Raw genomic sequence first — 18,541 nt, forward strand, 5'->3', positions numbered from 1 at the left:
AATACCAGTGAGAAGTTATTTTATTTCAAAAATGTAAATATGGATGTGAAGGCATCATGCTCCCTGATTTCAAACTATATTACAAAGCTATAGTAATCAACAGTATGGTATTGGCATAAAAACAGACACACAGATCAATAGAACAGAAGAGAGCCCAGAAATAAACCCTTGCATATATGATTGACTCAATTTACAACAAAGGAGGCAGGAATACACAATGGGGAAAGGACGGTCTCTTCAATAAATGGTGTTGGAAAAATTGAACAGCCACATGGAAAAGAATGAAACTGGACCATTATCTTATACCATACACAAAAATTAACTCAAAATGGATTAAAGACTTGAATATAAGACCAGAAACCATAAAGCTCCTAGAAGAGAACATATGCAATAAGCTTCTTGACATCACTCTTGGCTGTATTTTTTTAGATCTGACTCCAAAGGCAATGGCAATAAAAACCAAAATAAACAATGAAACTATATCAAACTAAAAAGCTTCTGCATAGCAAAGGAATCCATTAACAAAAAGGCAACATACTGAATGGGAAAATATATTGCAAATCATAAATCTGGTAAGGGGTTAACATCCAAATTATAAAAAGAACTCCTACAACTCAATAACAAAACACAAGCAATCTGATTTTAAAGTGAGCAGAGGACCTCAACAGACATTTTTCCAAAGAAGACATACAGATGGCCAACAGGCACATGAAAAGATGCTGAGCATCAGGAATCACCAGAGAAATACAACTCAAAACCATGAGATATATCGTCTTGCATTTGTCAGGATGGCTATTATCAAAAAGAAGTGTTGATGAGGATATAGAGAAAAGGGAACTATTGTGCACTATTGGGAATGTAAATTGGTGTAGCCATAATGGAAAACAGTATGAAGGTTCCTCAAAAAACTAAAAATGGAACTACCATGTAAGTATTTAGCTGAAGAAAATGAAAGCATTAATTTAAAAAGATATATGCCATGTTCACTGCAGCATTCACAATAGCCAAAATAAGAAAACAACCAAAGTGTCCACTGATGGATGAATGGATAAAGATGTACACCCCTCACAAACACACATAGAGAAATACTACTCAGCCATAAAAAAAGAATGAAATCTTGCCATTTGTGGTGTGGACGGACCCTGTGGGTATTATGCTAAATGAACTAGAGAAAGACAACCATATGGTTTCATTTATATGTGGAATCTAAAACAAAAGGAAAAAAAACTCATAGATGCAGAGAACAAATAGGTGGTTGCCAGAATGGGGGTAGCAGGGTGGTTGAGCAAGACAGAAGAAGGGTCAAGAGGTATAAACTCCAGTCATAAATAAGTCATGTCATGGGATGTAATGTTCAGCATGGTGACTAGAGTCAATAACACCACACTGCATGTTACATAACTTTATATGGTGACGGGGAAACTAGACTCACTGTGGTGATCATTTTGCAGTGTACACAAATATCAAGTCATTGTGTTGTACACCTGAAACTAATATGATATTATATGTCAACTATACCTCAACAATGACAACAAATATGCATGTGATACTAAATGGTAATATCTGAAAAGATTAGCTGAGCAAGTGCATGACAGACTCAATAACCACATTTTAATAATCATTGCCCAATGCCTATGAAGTTAAAGCTGTCAGGCTGAGGGGAGGGAGGAGAGGTGGAATACTTTGGATAACATGAAAGATTAAGATAAGGTTGTTGGAAAGTGACTAAATTCCCTAAAGCAACGAAAATCAATCCAAGGAGTTAAGGTACAGAAACAAAGATGGTATAATTTGGCCTAGAGTTAACTGCAACTTAAGTCAATGTAATGCCATAATGGGGATATACATATTTTCATTATGTTCTGGTAACAAGAATTCAGAGAAAAGTGATGAGTTGTGCCATCGTAAGACTAATAAAGCATTATCCCCTATCAGCCACTGACTCTGATTTTGACATTTGCAGCTTGTCTCACTAAGGATAAGAAGTACTAAAACCACTCAGATTTATTATTCATAGAAGACTAGTTGGTAAGACTCAGAGGAACTTCTGGGATGTGACTTTAATGAAACTGTAATTATCTTCACAGGAAAACCACTGAAAATGCAGAAATACAAACACAGATCTTAAGAAATCTTTAAAGACTAAGGGCTAAAAGACAAGATGGATCAATTCTATTCACAGGATGATCATGAGAAAGCAATACATATAAGTAATTGGCCTTCAAAGAATAAGTGGCTTCTGTTTCCACCTAATGAGATTTCATTTAAAATGATTAATTGCGAACAATGAAAGAGGCACAGGAACCAATACCAATAGCAAATACTCAGTTTTTCTGAGGGGTATGATAAAAACATGTCCTTCTTATGTTTATACCATAGAACTCTGAAAAGTCATACTCGTGGTAACAAAGACAAGCCTAGGTCCTATAATACGAAAATAATAAATAGGATATAATACACTAAACAAAAAGTTAAAAGCTAATTAAAATAAATTAAGAATAATACATTTACATTGAAAAAAAGGATAAGCGTATGATATCCTGGGTTTCTCAATTATAAAAACACAAAAAGTAATATTCATCTGAAAAAGGCTGTCATAATGATTAAATAATATACATAAAATTCTGAAGAGTGTATGGCACACAATAAATGCTTAATAGATGGCAGCTACTATTTTTAGAACCAGGAGGAAGAATAACTTCATTAATAAAGAGTTTTCAAACTGGACTCCTCACCACCTCCCTGCTGCAACTTCATTTCCAGCACACAAATGTCATCACTATTAGCTAATTAGGTAGCTTTTGACCAGATCACTGAGAAGATCTCATGAGAAAACCAAGATGAGGGAAAAAGAGTACCTGGGGAGGCACTGGCTAGCAAAACATGTTCTGACATTATTTCTAAGCAGCACTCAAGGTGAGGGCTCACTCATAGGGACCCAAAGAGAAGAAGTCAAAATCAAGGCAATTTAGAAGTCTTAAAGATGAAAGGAAACTGCTGTGACACAAAGCCCTAATGAAAGTAAAAATAGTTCCAAAGAAAACTATAAGACTCTTTGTTAGATCCATTTTTATCTGTTTTGAAAACAATTTAGACCCATCATCTTTTCACCTACCAACTAAGAGAGAGTTTTCATCTCAGTTTATTTCCAGGAGGATCTTGATTTATTTTTGTTTTATGAAGCATTTAATTTCTTTCTGCTCACACTATGTTATTTATGGTTTAAGAATTCTACTTTTCTCCCCCATTAAAGTCAGGGATCATTTACTGTATTCATCTAACCCTAAAAATAAAGTGACAAAAAAGAAAAGAAAGCTACTTCAAATCTGGAAGCAATTATTGGGAAGGACATCGGAGGCTACATGTAGGACAGGATAAAGTGAAAAAGATCCCATGGGGGAAGGTGCAATTTAAAGGCTACATGTAGAGGAGGAACAAAGCTCCTGCAAGGTAGTGGATGAAAATGTAATCATATGGCTTTTCTTCTCTCCTCATTAATGGGAATGCTGTCTGTGATGGAGCAATCTCTTAATAAAAGTTCTGAAATTTGCCAGGTGGCTTGTTAGCAGATTTATCTATTCCTAAATTTAGAATTTGCTTCTTTTCAGACATTCCATGGGTCAAATTGAGAAAATTTCTATTTCTCAGAAAAAGTAAGAGCTTGGATTTTATTGCCTTTGCCCACTCTCCTGATGCTGTTCTTTCCTTCTTTTAAAAACAATCCGAATACACCCCTTTCTGAACTATATATTGATCTTAGTGAAATAAATGAACTCCTTTTGAATTTTGCTGTAAAGAGGCTCATTGAAATAGGCCTACAGACAGTAACTTTTTTTTTTTTTTCAGACAGTAACTTAAAACCAGACAAATCCAGATCTCCAATCTCATCAGTTTCTCCACCCACAAGTACATTTAAGGCTCAAAAAGAAAAATTAATGCCCAAACAGCCAGTGAAGCATAGACACAGAAACATTTTCTATCCTGGGCATACCAGGTATCACATAAGATACCATTAGTCTTTGACCATTCATTTAGAAGGGTTTCTAACCTTTTAAAATCACATACTAATTAATTAACATCAGCAACACATCAGGGATCTTGGGCCACACACTCATAATGGCTTGTCAAGTAAGCAAAGAAACTATGTTATTTTGGTTGCCTGGAAGTTCCTATATGTTCCACTGAAATGCAAATATCTTGGATTCCCTACTAAAGGGTGTGGATCTCCATGTAAATGATTATCTCTGTTACAGAGAAAGAAGGGGCTGCTGCACTTGCTGGAATGTCTTCAGCTTTGTATCAGATGCTCCAAGTTTGGTTATAACCAAGCTTCCAGTTTACCCAATGCCAAATTTCATGCTTTAGCAAGGGGAGAAAAGTCTAGATGCCAGGAACACACTAGACCTCTCAGATAAAGGAGTAGAAGCATGCTTCAACTGGACTAAGGTTGGTCCTCTTTGTTAGCACCAAACTCTCATTATTTAGTTCTTCACAGACTAAATTACAGCTTCTCTCAGAGAAGAGGACCTGGATATTGAAAAGGAATTAAAGTAGATATTAAGGTAGAAATTCCAAGGCCAAATATCCTAAGGTCAGGCAAAGCAGCATCTGAGGCCAGTACAAGAAAATGGTGGAATTCAATGGGCAGCAACTGCGGGGTACAGGAGCTTCCCAAGTCCTTGTCTGGCCTCAAGGCCCCACCTGTACCCCAATCATGGGTACCACCTCCTCGATCCATAGCAAGTCTAACGGAGCTGAGGTTCGAGTTTGTCGGTGGTGAATTCGGCGTAGCCGCAGAAGATACAGTATGATGGCCAGTAGCACCACCAGGATACAGGCGAAGAAGAGATAGTGGTTGTAGACAAAGGAGAGACGGAACCAGCTACCATGGGCCTGCCGGACACCTTCTTGCCGTAGATCCCTAGGGAAGAGTTTGAAGGTATAAAGTAATGTTAATTTCAAAGAGAAATAGGCTGATTTAAAAGGCCAGTGGGGGCAGCCCAGGTGGCTCAGCAGTTTAGCGCCTGTCTTCAGCCCAGGGTGTGATCCTGGAGACCCGGGATCAAGTCCCATGTCAGGCTCCCTGCATGGAGCTTCATGGAGCCTGCTCCTCCCTCTGCCTATGTCTGTACCTTTCTCTCTCACTCTATATCTCTCAATAATAAATGAATAAAATTAAAAACAAAAAGGCCAGTGCTGTTATACCATTCATTCTATTCATGCAAATGTACTAGGATACCATCTTCACAGGGCAAGCAAAGCTAAAGAATGTCTCCAGCCCTAGGACTGCTATGTGATTCATCCTGTATTTTCTTTGCCAGGGCCTACAGAGGGAGCATCACAGGCCTACATTCTCCAGAATCTGGGGACAAAATCAGAAGGCAAAAAAATGAATAGTAAGATAAGGCTGATCATCTATAACCTTAGTCTTAACAGTGACCCCATACCTTTCTGTAAATACATACATACAATTTGTAAATACAGTACTAACAAGAATAGAGTGATCTCTAAATCCAAACAAGAAATCAGACTGTATCTGAATCTTTTAAAAAATTGACTGTGCTTCCTAAGGATTTAGGATATATGGAGAGAAAGCTGTCACCTGATCAACAGGATTGTAATCTGGAAAAAAATGAGATCTGTAAGCCAAAGAGCAGTAGACTGCCTGCTCAGAACAGAAGCTGCTCTTTGCTCCAGATACCAGATTCATCTTTGTTTTGTTTGACCTGCAGTATTTTCTTAAAATGTGAATCTCCAAATTGAAAGACTGCCTATAAAATATGGATTTCTGGCTTGTCCTGACAAATGAGAACTGGCAGATGCTGGAACAGCATTTCTACACAGTAGTCAGCTTCATCTGGAGCGCATACTCTGTAGCTCCCCACTTCTTTCACTTCTATCAGCTGCCTGTCTTCTGAGTTTATGGAAACAGGCAGCAAAGATTAAAAATTCGTTTTAGTTTATCTGAAATAATCCAGGGTAGAAAGAACCTAAAAATTATTCCAACTATCTTATGGTCCATAGAGCAAGACATCAGGCTATCACAGCTTGATGACGATACCCCCCTAAGTGCATTTCATGTGCTTTGTTCTAATTCTGCCCCCCAAAAAGCCTTCTAAATCAATTATATGATCTCTAGAATGACTATAACACAGCCTATCCCATTTCTCTAGTCAGATGCTTTCTACAGTAACCTAAGAATGACATTTTAGTTTATCACTCAGTATCTTAGAACTGGTTAAGTAAAGACTGATTTATTATGGGTGAACAAATAAAACTGAATTCCTGAAATTGCAAAGCTAAAGAACAGACTCCTGATTAAATTCTCAAGCCTTCTTTCTGTTTTAACATGCCTGGGTAGAAATAATATTTCATGAGGTAGTAATAAAGGGACTTAGTTTGGATGCTTTGTTGACGGAGAGAGGTCACTTAAGAAACCTATTCTGAGACACCAACCTACATCCTCTGATCTCAAGATGCCAGTTCAGTCCACTTTACCTGAGTGGTAAGAATCGTGTTTTATACAGAATGGCTCCCAGTGTCCACTGAACCTCTCGGTCATATACCAGCTGGGCTGTCTGCAGGTGTGGGTAGTCATAGGGAAAGTGGAATCCTTCATGCAGGACTTGGTACATCCAAGCCGATTTAAAACACTGATATCTGTGTGATAAAATAATATTTTTTTAAAGAAGAAGAAGGAAAAAAAGAGAATTCTAATGCTAATTTTTTCTATTTTTTTTGATATACCAACGTAATAAATGCAGTTTATGACTTAAATTTACATAGTACTTCAACATATTAATACCCTGTGAACCGCAAAAAAAAACCCACATAAATTTACAGTAGTATTATTGGTCACCAAGATGGAGAGGGAAAGGAAACTTTACAATTGTGAGAATGCACAAATGTTCTCATTAAGGCAGTATTGACCCAGATGACCATTAGGATCTATCTCCTCAGTTGCCTCATAATTCTGGAATGTCCTTCATGAAACGTGTCAGCACACAAAATTTGCTAAATTCTCACACGTTCTTCACTTTCTGATTCATCTGGTGAACTGGGAGTAGGAAGATGGTCATAGACAATGTGCCCTCCCTCCCTTGTCTATTATATTCCCACTGGAGGTCAACATTTCTCTTTACACTTCACCTTCCTCCCCTCTAGGTGGAGCCAAACCTGAGCCTACTTTATCTTGATGTTTACCACAAAAGTGAAGAACACCTTCATGCAGTAATGATATTGTGACCGTGTTTTCTTTTTCTTTTTTTTTAAGAGGGCAGGGGTAGAGGCAGATGGAAAGGAAGAGAATCTCAAGCAGGGTCCATGCCCAGCGCAGAGCCCGATGTGGGGCTCAATCTCACAACCCTGAGATCATGACCTGAGCCAAAATCAAGAGCTGCTTAACCAACTAAGCCACCAGGTGCCCCCTTTTTCTTTACTTGAGTCCTTATCTTCTAGGACCCTGCTGAGATACCTACAAGTGTATGTACATGATGTCTGGGATTTGCTTCAAAATAACCCAGCTGCAGTAGGAGGGGAATAGAAGGGTGGGAAAATCAATGCAACAAGATTGGGCAGAAATTGATAACCATTGGTAGAGAAGCAGAGTAACAGGTACACGGGAGCTCACGATACTGTTTTATTTTTATGTTTAAAATATTTTACAAATGGGGATCCCTGGGTGGCTCAGCAGTTTAGCACCTGCCTTCGGCCCCGGGTGTGATCCTGGAGTCCTGGGATCAAGTCCCACATCAGGCTCCCTGCATGGAGCCTGCTTCTCCCTCTGCCTGTGTCTCTGCCTCTCTCTTTCTGTGTGTCTCTCATGAATAAATAAATAAAATCATTTAAAAAAAAATAAAATATTTTACAAATGTTTACAAAAATGGGAGGACTAATGAACCAAACTGGCAAAATATTGGCATCTGCTGAAGCTTGGGTGAGGTTTGTGTTACTTTTCTTTCTACTTTTTTGCATGTTCTATATTTTAATTAAGAAAGCCCACCACTTTTGATTTCAAGCCACTCATATCTTTTGGTAACTCTGGTTTTCCTTGGCTTTGTTAAACTAGGCTTGCTATTTTGGCCCCTATTGCTCAGAAAGCCAAAATCTAAAATAATCAAATTCTCTTTCAATATAAGATCCCACCTGTACTCTTACTTGCGCTCTCTCCCTCATTATAATCTGCCATCTACGTTTTCAGGCCACATCCAGGGGAGAAAAGGAAGTCACTTACTTGAGTCGATGCTCATCTGCATGTGATGAAAAGAGGCCATTCTTGAATCTCTGAGTTAGTACTGGCCAAGCCATGCCACAGTAATCCTGGAACAATTGCACAGAAATGGTGCAACACAAAATGAAAGCCAAACTCTGTAACTTCCCTACTATCACAGCTGCTCCCTGTCTAAAGTTAACTTGTGGGGCTACTAGTTGACAAAGGAAAATGGGAGCGCCATATTCATTCACTGGACACTCTGCAACCAAGTGCCAAAATCCAGGCTGCTAAGGGTCTCCTTTTTATTCCCATCAACTCAAGTCCAATACAAAGCCAGCCTAGTATGGCTCCTGAGCCTCTTTGGCTTCAGACGGAGATAAGGTTAGAACCAGGAATAGCAACACCAAAGCCAAAGGGAGCCTCATTCTGCTCTATGTAAGACTAACATGAGCAGGTAACGCAGATGGTACAGAGTGGTCAAACTTCTACTACTGGCTAGTCTCCATATTGTCGTTCTCCCTAGAGGAATCATTCCTTTTGGTTTGATCAGTAAACTAGCATTTCCTGAATGTCTGCTTTGTGCCAGGTACCACTCTAGGTGCCAGGGAGATCTAGCAGTGAACAAAACAGACCAAACTTTCTGCCCTCATGAAGCTCACATTCTCGTGGTGAGACAGACAATAACCAGATACATATACATGCACGTGTACATACATGTACATACATAAATACATACATATACACATACATAGAGTGTGTTAGATGACATAAATGCTCACAGGAAAATTGAATTAGGGGAGGGAAACAGGTAAATTGGGAAGGACTGCAGTTTTGGATTTGGTTGCTAATGAAGGTATAACTGGAAAAGTAACAGTTGAGTCAAAGTAAAAAAAAAAAGAGAGAGAACAAAATTATCTTTTACTTGGGAAAGAGAACATATTAAGCCACTAGAAACTTGGGGGAAGCAATAACTTGAGCCCATTGATGTTCAAGGGAATAGAATGAGAAGAAGCTTTAAAATGAGAGAAAGATGTAGGCTGTGGACAGTTAGGGAGACCTAGATGCTGGAATATGAGTGTATTCCTGGATGCTGGAGAAGAAAGAACAAATATAAACCAGGTTTTCCTCAATCTTTCTTTTTCTTTCTTTTCTTTTTCCCGTTTTTTTTTTCTAGATTTTATTTATTTACTTGAGAGAGAGAGAGAGAGAGTACAAATGGGGCTGGGGGAAGGTCAGAGGGTGAGAGACAAGCAGACCTCTTGATAAGCAGGGAGCCTGTTGCAGGGCTCAATCCCAGGATCCTAGCCCCTGAGCCGAAAGCAGATGCTTAAGTGCAGATGCTTAACCGAGCTACCCAGGCACCCCCCTCAGTATTTCTTAGGGACTGCCTTTAGGGAACAGAATAGTACACATAATACAGATACATTCTTTTTTTAAGATTTATTTATTTATTTCAGAGAGAGAGTGAACACACAAGTAGGAGGGATGGAGGGAGAGGGAAAGAGAATCTCATGACTCGTGCTGAGCACAGATTCCCACTCAGGGCTGAGATCAGGACGTGAGCCAAAACCAAGAGTTGGACACTTAACTATGCTACCCAAGCACCCCATAGATATAAAATTGCAAGTCTTCTATCCAGAGAACCCTAGAGAACTGCAACAAAGCATAAAGAATTTAAAATTTTAAGAAAGGACAGATTCTTCCCATAAGTTTCTCTGCTAAAAGAAGAGATCAGAAAGATAGGCAAAAAAAAAAAAAAAAGAAAAGAAAGAAAGATAGGTAAAACTTCAGACATGCATCTATATTAAAGAAGGAGATGGGGTGCCTGGGTGGCTGTCACTGAGCATCCCACTCCTGGTTTCGGCTCAGGTCATAATCTCTAGTGGTGGGATCCTGCCCCAAGTTGGGCACCCTGCTCAATGTGGAGTCTGCTTGATATTCTCTCCCTCTTCCTCCCCCTATACACCTCCCCCAACTCATGTGCAAATGTGCACTCTTCCTCAAATAAATAAAATCTTTTAAAAAAATAATAAAAGAGCTATACGCTCCTTTCTCTCTGCCTTGAATTAGGGGAGGGAAACAGGTAAATTGGGAAGGACTGCAGTTTTGGATTTGGTTGCTAATGAAGGTATAACTGGAAAAGTAACAGTTGAGTCAAAGTAAAAAAAAAAAGAGAGAGAACAAAATTATCTTTTACTTGGGAAAGAGAACATATTAAGCCACTAGAAACTTGGGGGAAGCAATAACTTGAGCCCATTGATGTTCAAGGGAATAGAATGAGAAGAAGCTTTAAAATGAGAGAAAGATGTAGGCTGTGGACAGTTAGGGAGACCTAGATGCTGGAATATGAGTGTATTCCTGGATGCTGGAGAAGAAAGAACAAATATAACCAGGTTCCTCAATCTTTTTCTTTCTTTTCTTTTTCCCGTTTTTTTTTTCTAGATTTTATTTATTTACTTGAGAGAGAGAGAGAGAGAGTACAAATGGGGCTGGGGGAAGGTCAGAGGGTGAGAGACAAGCAGACCTCTTGATAAGCAGGGAGCCTGTTGCAGGGCTCAATCCCAGGATCCTAGCCCCTGAGCCGAAAGCAGATGCTTAAGTGCAGATGCTTAACCGAGCTACCCAGGCACCCCCCTCAGTATTTCTTAGGGACTGCCTTTAGGGAACAGAATAGTACACATAATACAGATACATTCTTTTTTTAAGATTTATTTATTTATTTCAGAGAGAGAGTGAACACACAAGTAGGAGGGATGGAGGGAGAGGGAAAGAGAATCTCATGACTCGTGCTGAGCACAGATTCCCACTCAGGGCTGAGATCAGGACGTGAGCCAAAACCAAGAGTTGGACACTTAACTATGCTACCCAAGCACCCCATAGATATAAAATTGCAAGTCTTCTATCCAGAGAACCCTAGAGAACTGCAACAAAGCATAAAGAATTTAAAATTTTAAGAAAGGACAGATTCTTCCCATAAGTTTCTCTGCTAAAAGAAGAGATCAGAAAGATAGGCAAAAAAAAAAAAAAGAAAAGAAAGAAAGATAGGTAAAACTTCAGACATGCATCTATATTAAAGAAGGAGATGGGGTGCCTGGGTGGCTGTCACTGAGCATCCCACTCCTGGTTTCGGCTCAGGTCATAATCTCTAGTGGTGGGATCCTGCCCCAAGTTGGGCACCCTGCTCAATGTGGAGTCTGCTTGATATTCTCTCCCTCTTCCTCCCCCTATACACCTCCCCCAACTCATGTGCAAATGTGCACTCTTCCTCAAATAAATAAAATCTTTTAAAAAAATAATAAAAGAGCTATACGCTCCCTTTCTCTCTGCCCCTCCCTCTGCTTACCTGCTCTCTCTCTCTCTCTCTCTAAAACAAATAAATAAATCTTTTTTTTTTTTTAAAGGAGGAGGTATAGAAAGCTAGCTAAACTTTACTTGTTCAGGTAACTAATGATTTAAGCCCATAAGCTATTAATGTTGTATATATGCTCTAAATGAATTTTTATCTCTTCTGTATTTTGGTCTTAATACTTCCATTCACATTGCTTTTCCCAACATCTTTCTAATACTCCAAGTGACCCTATACACCATTCTGGCCTCCTAATAACCCAAACCAAGAAAATGAAAGTACACTTGCCCACCTGTGAGACATCATCTCCAAAAGCACAATACAATTGAGAATACTCAGTAAGGGGAAAAATATCTAGGGATGACACTCTTGGCCACAAACATTAAACATGATTATGGGAAAACTAGAGGAAAAACCATTAGCTAACACAACAATTTTGGACTTGAGTGATAATTTGGGTGATCAGGACGTGCATGGAAACCTAAGCTTAATGAATTTAAAGACAGTATGGCACAGCAGTTTCCTTAACTTCTGAGTCCACTTTTTCATCTATAAAATGAGGGCTCATGGGGCCTCTGTGAAGAATCCAGTGAGATCAGGCATGCAAAGCTCTTTGCACAGCATCTGGCACAAAGACATCCAATAAATGGCTGCTGGCATGAGGTATCTTTATTATAAACAATTTACCTGAGCAGCTTTGGCAAATGTTGGCCCATGATATCGGCCACCGATGCGTAACACATCCTCTGTACAGTAAAAAAATTCAGAGAAACCGTAGAACTCGCTGTTGTTGAAGTCAATTGGCGACTGGTAGATGCCATTCAGCGAAGCCTGGCTGGTATTGGAGCGAGCTAGTAGGGGGCTAAGCATTGCCCCGCAAGATGCCCAGTCTCCTTTTCCTCGCACATGTAGCACCTGGCTGTTCCTCTCTACCACATCTGTGAGGCCCACAGGCAGGCAGGGATCCAGAAATGGATTGTCCGGACTCAGACCCGTCTTTTGGCCCAGCAACCTGTCACAATGACAAAAACAAACAAAACACATCACTAATGTATTCAACCTCTTCTAAGAAACACCTAGCTTAAGAAGCTGACCCAAGAATGCACTTCACAGATACCTTGTTTTACATGGCATCCCTAGAAACAAGACTGGAGTTTTATCATGTAGTCATAACGCATCAACATTTACCTTAAGCAAATCCAGTTTAGTTGAAAGAAAGAAGAAAAGGGGGGGGGGGGAGATATGGCAATGATCAACTTTTGTTCAACCTTTTAGTCCACGTGTATATCGCCCAATGTAGAGTGAAACTGGAAATGTTAATCTGCTGTCTCCATCTAGTCTTCATTCCCACTGGCCTCTTTAAAGTACCAAGATATCACCACACTGAGTACAGTTCTAATGTTTAACAAAACACCTGGGAGGAGGTAAAGAGGGAAGGCCCAGGGGAAGCTCCTGAAGAGGGGACCATGTCAGTGGTTCAGTGACAACTTCTGGCAACAGGAGGGAAGACATGCCTGCCCCTTCCTGGGGATGGGAGGGACAGCGCAGATTTTCATCCCCACTGTGGCCACCACATGGTTCTGGCTGTTTCAAGTCAGCACGTGCCCAGCAACAATATTCCCATTCCTAAAGAGATGAAATACAGACCTGGCCAAGAATAGACATTAAGTGAAGACCACAAATGTTGCCAACCACAGGTTATTATTCACCAGTTCCTAAAGACACATACGTTGAAGAGGACTTCCTGGGATGAAGTCCCCATGAGGGTAAAAACTGAAGGGTGGAGTAGAAATGTGGCAACACCACAAAATGCTTTGAAATGACTGGAACCTATTTTAAGGATGTGATATCAACTATTTAAAAAAGAACACCTCAGAAAATATTAAGATGAAAGAACCAGGGGCACCTGGATGGCTCAGTTGGTTGAGCATCCGACTGTTGATTTCAGCTCAGGTCATGATCTCAGGGTCATAGAATCAAGCCCTGCAACAGGCTCTGCACTGAGCATGGAGCCTGCTTGAGATTCTCTCTCTCCCTCTACTCCTACCCAACCCCTGCTCACTCTCTCTTAAAAAAAAAAAAAGGAAGAAGAAGAAGAGGAAGAAAGGAAAGGAAGAAGAAGAGAGAGGGAAGGAAGGAGAGAGAGGGAAGGAAGAGGAAGAGGAAGAAGAGGAAGAAGGAAGGAGGAAGAAGGAGGGAGAAGGAAGAAGAAGGAAGAAGAAGGAAGAAGAAGGAAGAGGAGGAGGAGGAGGAGGAGGAACCATTACATTTTGACATCCCAGAAAGCACAGGTTTCTCTAGATTAGCAGCTATATGAGATGAAGAATAAGTCTTCTGAATTAGGAATTTGGGTACATGGCAAGAAAATACCAATACATGAGAGGATGATGATGCAGTCTGGCAAGTTCTGAGGCAGAAAATGGCAGACAAAGAGAAAAGGGTAGCAGAACAACAAAGGAAGGAAATGGGAAAAGAAGCACAGCAGCTAACAAAATTGATGTGAAACTCTCATAACTGTTCTTCAGATGCTGCAGTGCCCACAGCCTGAACAACAGGAGTACAGATGTAAGAGTATTTTCCCAATGCAAACACACTGATTTTAACGCATTCATTAATCATCTGGGATAACAAGATTCTCCCAAAATACTGTGAACTTTTCGTAGTTGAGACTCATAAAAACTCCCTTAGCAGCGAGGAGCTTGCTTCTCCCTCCCCCTCTGCTGCCACTCCCCCTGCTTGTGCTCTCTCTATCAAATAAATTAAAAACAAAAACCAAAACAAAACAAAAACTTAAAAAAACAAAAAAGAATTTAATCTTACTTACCCTATGATACCATTTCTGAAACAGGACACTATAAGAGGTCCCAACAAGCTGCTGTACTTTTTAGAGTCTGAACTGCAAAGACGAGAATGTACCCTCATGTAGATCAAGTGGACCTACCAGCAGAGGGTCTCTAAGCAACACTATTGCATTGACAGGGGTGGTTAGGAAGGAGGAAGAAGCAAGGACCTATCTATCTTAGTAGGATATGAGTATCTGCATCCCAACAACATCTGTTTCAGAGGCATGGATGTCCAGGCCAAAAAGTACCTATTTTTGGTAAGAGTTTCATTCAGCACAAGGTCTTCATAGCGCTGCCGGGCAAAGTTGCCCCCAAAACCCAGGAAGGTCGTGACATAAACCCTATACACATGTTCAGTATGTTGCACATCACAGCCCAGGTTGAATTCAGCCAGCAGGATCTTTGCTTCTTCTTCCTATAATACAATGTAAAGAGAAAAAAGGGAATTTTAGTTTTGGCTGATTGACATAAAGCTATGACATCACTACTACACCAGTCTCTGTGCACTGGAGCTACTCTTGAAGGTATCTTATAACGTTCTAATTTTCATAGCATTATTTCAACAAAGACACAAAATAACAAGCCTACATCAAACAGTACAGAGACTAAATACCAAATTAAGGACTACAACACTATATATAGTTCTAAAAGGCAGAATCGTTATAACAGATGATGTCATTTTCTTGCATATACTTCCCTGATTTTCCAATTTTCCAAAATGAGAATGTACTATTTTTATCATCAGAAAAAAAAATATTTTATTTATTCATGAAAGACACAGAGAGAGAGGCAGAGACATAGACACAATCAGGGAGAAGCAGGGTCTTTGCAGGGAGCCCTACATGGGACCCAATCCCTGGACCCCAGAATCACGAACTGAGCCAAAGGGAGACATTCAACCGCTGAGCCACTCAGGCATCCTGATTACTTATATTTTGTAAAGTGCTATTGTGTTATGTCTCATTGTTCTTTTTCTTCTCTATCAAGCACTAAGATCCATCTTTAAGACCATTATATAGCTATGAATACATCTAATTTGTTGCTTGCAAGTATACTTTCTATACCAGCATTGCTTTCTAAACCTGCACAAACACAAAAGTCATTTGTTTAAGACTTTAAGGATCAGTACCACTTACTGGAACCATGACTTCAGTTTACTTGCTAACAACATACTAACAAATATAGACTAAAATGTCTTACAACTTAGTTCCCCAAATTTCCAACCTTGCACAGACACCTGCTGATTGTCAAAATCACATTTCCAACAATCTTGCTGGGTATTTAGACACATGTGTTCCTCAGATATTTCAAATTCAACATACTCAAAACTGAGCCCACTGGTTGCAGGACTTGGGCTAGAGACCAGAAAATCACTCTCACCCAAACCACCTCGACCATACTGATTTGCTTACCATCAATCCATACTTTACCATGAGGTCTCTCTCAGTAACTGGGCTCCTTACCCTACCAAGTACCCAGGGAGGAACCTCAGTATCACTGGCCATCCCTCTCCACCCCACCCACAGCACTATACTACATGGCTTTTTTTATTTCAAAATATCCCTGAAATCTGTCCCCTCCATTCCGTTTCCACTTATATTTCCTCATTTAGCCCTTATTACTTCTTACCTAATGTTCCCTGACCTACATTTCTTTCTCCTACTGACACCAAAATTATTTTCCTAAAAAATCATTTAGATCACAGCCACATAATACAGAGCTGGGAAGGACCTTCAGAGTTTAATTATTTCACAGATGAAACTGAGGCCCATCTGTATGCACTATTCAAAAACTTTTGTTGATTCTCCTCCATCTATAGATATAAAAGTGAAATTCCCTAGCATGACACCCAAGACTCCTCACCATCTAACTTCATCTTATCTTCCTAGACTTAGCTACACAACACTGGAAAATCCTACACTACAACAGGCTATTCACCATTCCCTGGACATTTTGGGCTCTTTGCTGTTTCTTTTGTGTCCTTGTGCATACCATTCCCTCCACACAGGTGGTCTTCTCCACCCCATTATGCAAAAGCCTGCTATCATCCAAGACCCAGGTAACAAGCCAGCATGATTCCCATTCATGGAGCAGGGCTGGGACATTACTGACATCTGGTAGAGGCCAGGGATGAAGCTATTTTGCATGGGACAGCCCTCTACAACAAAATTGATCTAGCCCAAGATGTCAATACTGCCAATGATGAGAAACCCTGGTTTAGATCAAATGATAGCACTGTCATCGTCTGCTTGTTATCACATGCGGTCTTCATTGATAGATTATAACCTTTGAGGGGCAGTAGGTCTTATTCTTTGCACATAATAGGTATTTAAAAACTGTCTGCATTTCTCTTTCCTATGATAAAACTTCAAGATACATTCCTTACATTCTAGTCAGGTAAGGAATATTAGAACCACAAGAATGAATGGAATCATAAGTCAGGGAAAGGAAACAACATCTTGGATTTATATGTATTATCATGTTTAATCTTCAGGCAGCCCTAGGAGATAGGGAGTATAATTATAATTGCTAGAATATATTAAACATCCATCACATGCCAGGAAGTTTGTTAAGTGCTTTACATACATGGTATCATTTCAACCTCCCAACTGTATGAAATAGATACTATTATTATTCTCTTTTTATATATGAGGAAATTAAGGCTCAGAAAGGTAACCTACCCAAGATAATATTAGCCAGCAAGTAGATGAACAAATATTTGGGACCCAGGCAAGCCAGTCTAAGTTCAAAGACAGTGCCCTTCCTTCCCAAATACTGGCATTTCTAGCAACCGAATTTCCCTAAAAGGTAAAATACCTGCTTTGGAGGAAGGACCGAGGTTGAGGTAGGAACTTCATAAGCAATTTGAAGAGATGCTCCTCCCATATCCAGTATCCCTACTGTTCTTCTGCGCCCTGTTGCCAGTTCCTGGGGAGCCTCGGCATCTGATTCTGAAATAGATAAGGGAACAGAAAGGATCTACTAATTAAAAAACAAAATTAAATCAAAAAGGAAAAAAAAAAACTCAAACAGAAATCCCTTAAAAAATGAAGAGCAAACGGAAATAAATTAATCTAACTATATCAACTATATATTATAGAGAATTCTTTCAAGTAACTTAAAAACACAGCATTTTTACTCTATCCCTTATAGAATGTATCTTAATGACAATAAGAGCAAATAGATATCTTAAACTGCATTGTAGTAGTCTTATTGAAAATACTTTTATTGGTATTATTATTTTAAGCCATTAAGCATATATTAGGAAACAAAGCAAATGTTTATATTAATATCTTTAGAAATATAAGAAATAGTGAAAAGGATTATAAGGGAAAGGAGGGGAACTGAGTGGGAAAAGGGAGACAAATCATGAGACTCCTAACTCTGGGAAACGAACAAAGGGTTGTGGAAGGGGAGATGGGCGGGGGGTTGGGGTAGCTGGGTGACAGGCACTGAGGAGGGTACTTGCTGGGATAAGCGCTGGGTGTTATACTATATGTTGGCAAATAAAACTTCAATATAAACAAATTTTAAAAAAAGAAATAGCATAAAAGAAAAAATCTGTAAGGAAAACATCAAAGATATTAAGCAATCTTATAATTTTAAATACGAACTGGAACTATCACTATGAAATATGATTTATTTTTCTCTTTCTAAAAATACATATTTTCTAGCTCTATTCACTGAAAGGGCCTAGAGGCAAGGATAATCCAGGAACAATGAGCACCCCTGGCATCCAGAGTCTCTAAATGCCATTTTCCAGTAAAAGAAGTCAGGGCTCCTTAAAAAATGGCTGATGCTAAGTCTAAGGTAGAATACATACAAGATGAACATGGAATACTTTAGTGTGCCAAAAAGCAAGGGAAATATAAAAGATTATTGGGATGTTAAAATGTATAGGAGTCAACCTAAGGGTGCTCCTACTGGCCACTGATGGTATAATTTGAGCACTAAAAAGAACAGTGATATAATGGTCCTGTATAAAAATCCAAGCTGTTAAATGCAGAAGAGCTGAAGGAATTTGAAAAATCACCATCTTGCAACCTCTAATGAAAATGGATCTAAGAAAATATCACAACTGGCTACTATAACCATTAACTGAAAAGTGGCTGGGGAATTTTTATAATAGATTAGATCAGG

General features: G+C 39.4%; 1 protein-coding gene across 1 annotated transcript in view; it reads right to left on the bottom strand.

Annotated features, from left to right (window-relative positions):
- Window positions 1-936: 936 nt before the first annotated feature.
- The window catches only part of ENTPD7 (ectonucleoside triphosphate diphosphohydrolase 7), a 41,654-nt gene continuing 24,049 nt past the window's right edge, over window positions 937-18,541 (bottom strand). Inside the window, exons 8-13 of the mRNA XM_041745494.1 lie at window positions 17,219-17,352; window positions 14,650-14,816; window positions 12,246-12,570; window positions 8,234-8,319; window positions 6,499-6,660; window positions 937-4,921 (exon numbers count right to left, since the gene is read on the bottom strand). Of these exons, the coding sequence (XP_041601428.1) occupies window positions 4,690-4,921; window positions 6,499-6,660; window positions 8,234-8,319; window positions 12,246-12,570; window positions 14,650-14,816; window positions 17,219-17,352 (1,106 nt within the window). The 3' untranslated portion in view covers window positions 937-4,689. The remainder of the gene's footprint in view (window positions 4,922-6,498; window positions 6,661-8,233; window positions 8,320-12,245; window positions 12,571-14,649; window positions 14,817-17,218; window positions 17,353-18,541) is intronic.

This window comes from Vulpes lagopus, chromosome 2, assembly GCF_018345385.1.
Source record: "Vulpes lagopus strain Blue_001 chromosome 2, ASM1834538v1, whole genome shotgun sequence".
In the NCBI taxonomy this organism is placed as follows: domain Eukaryota; kingdom Metazoa; phylum Chordata; class Mammalia; order Carnivora; family Canidae; genus Vulpes; species Vulpes lagopus.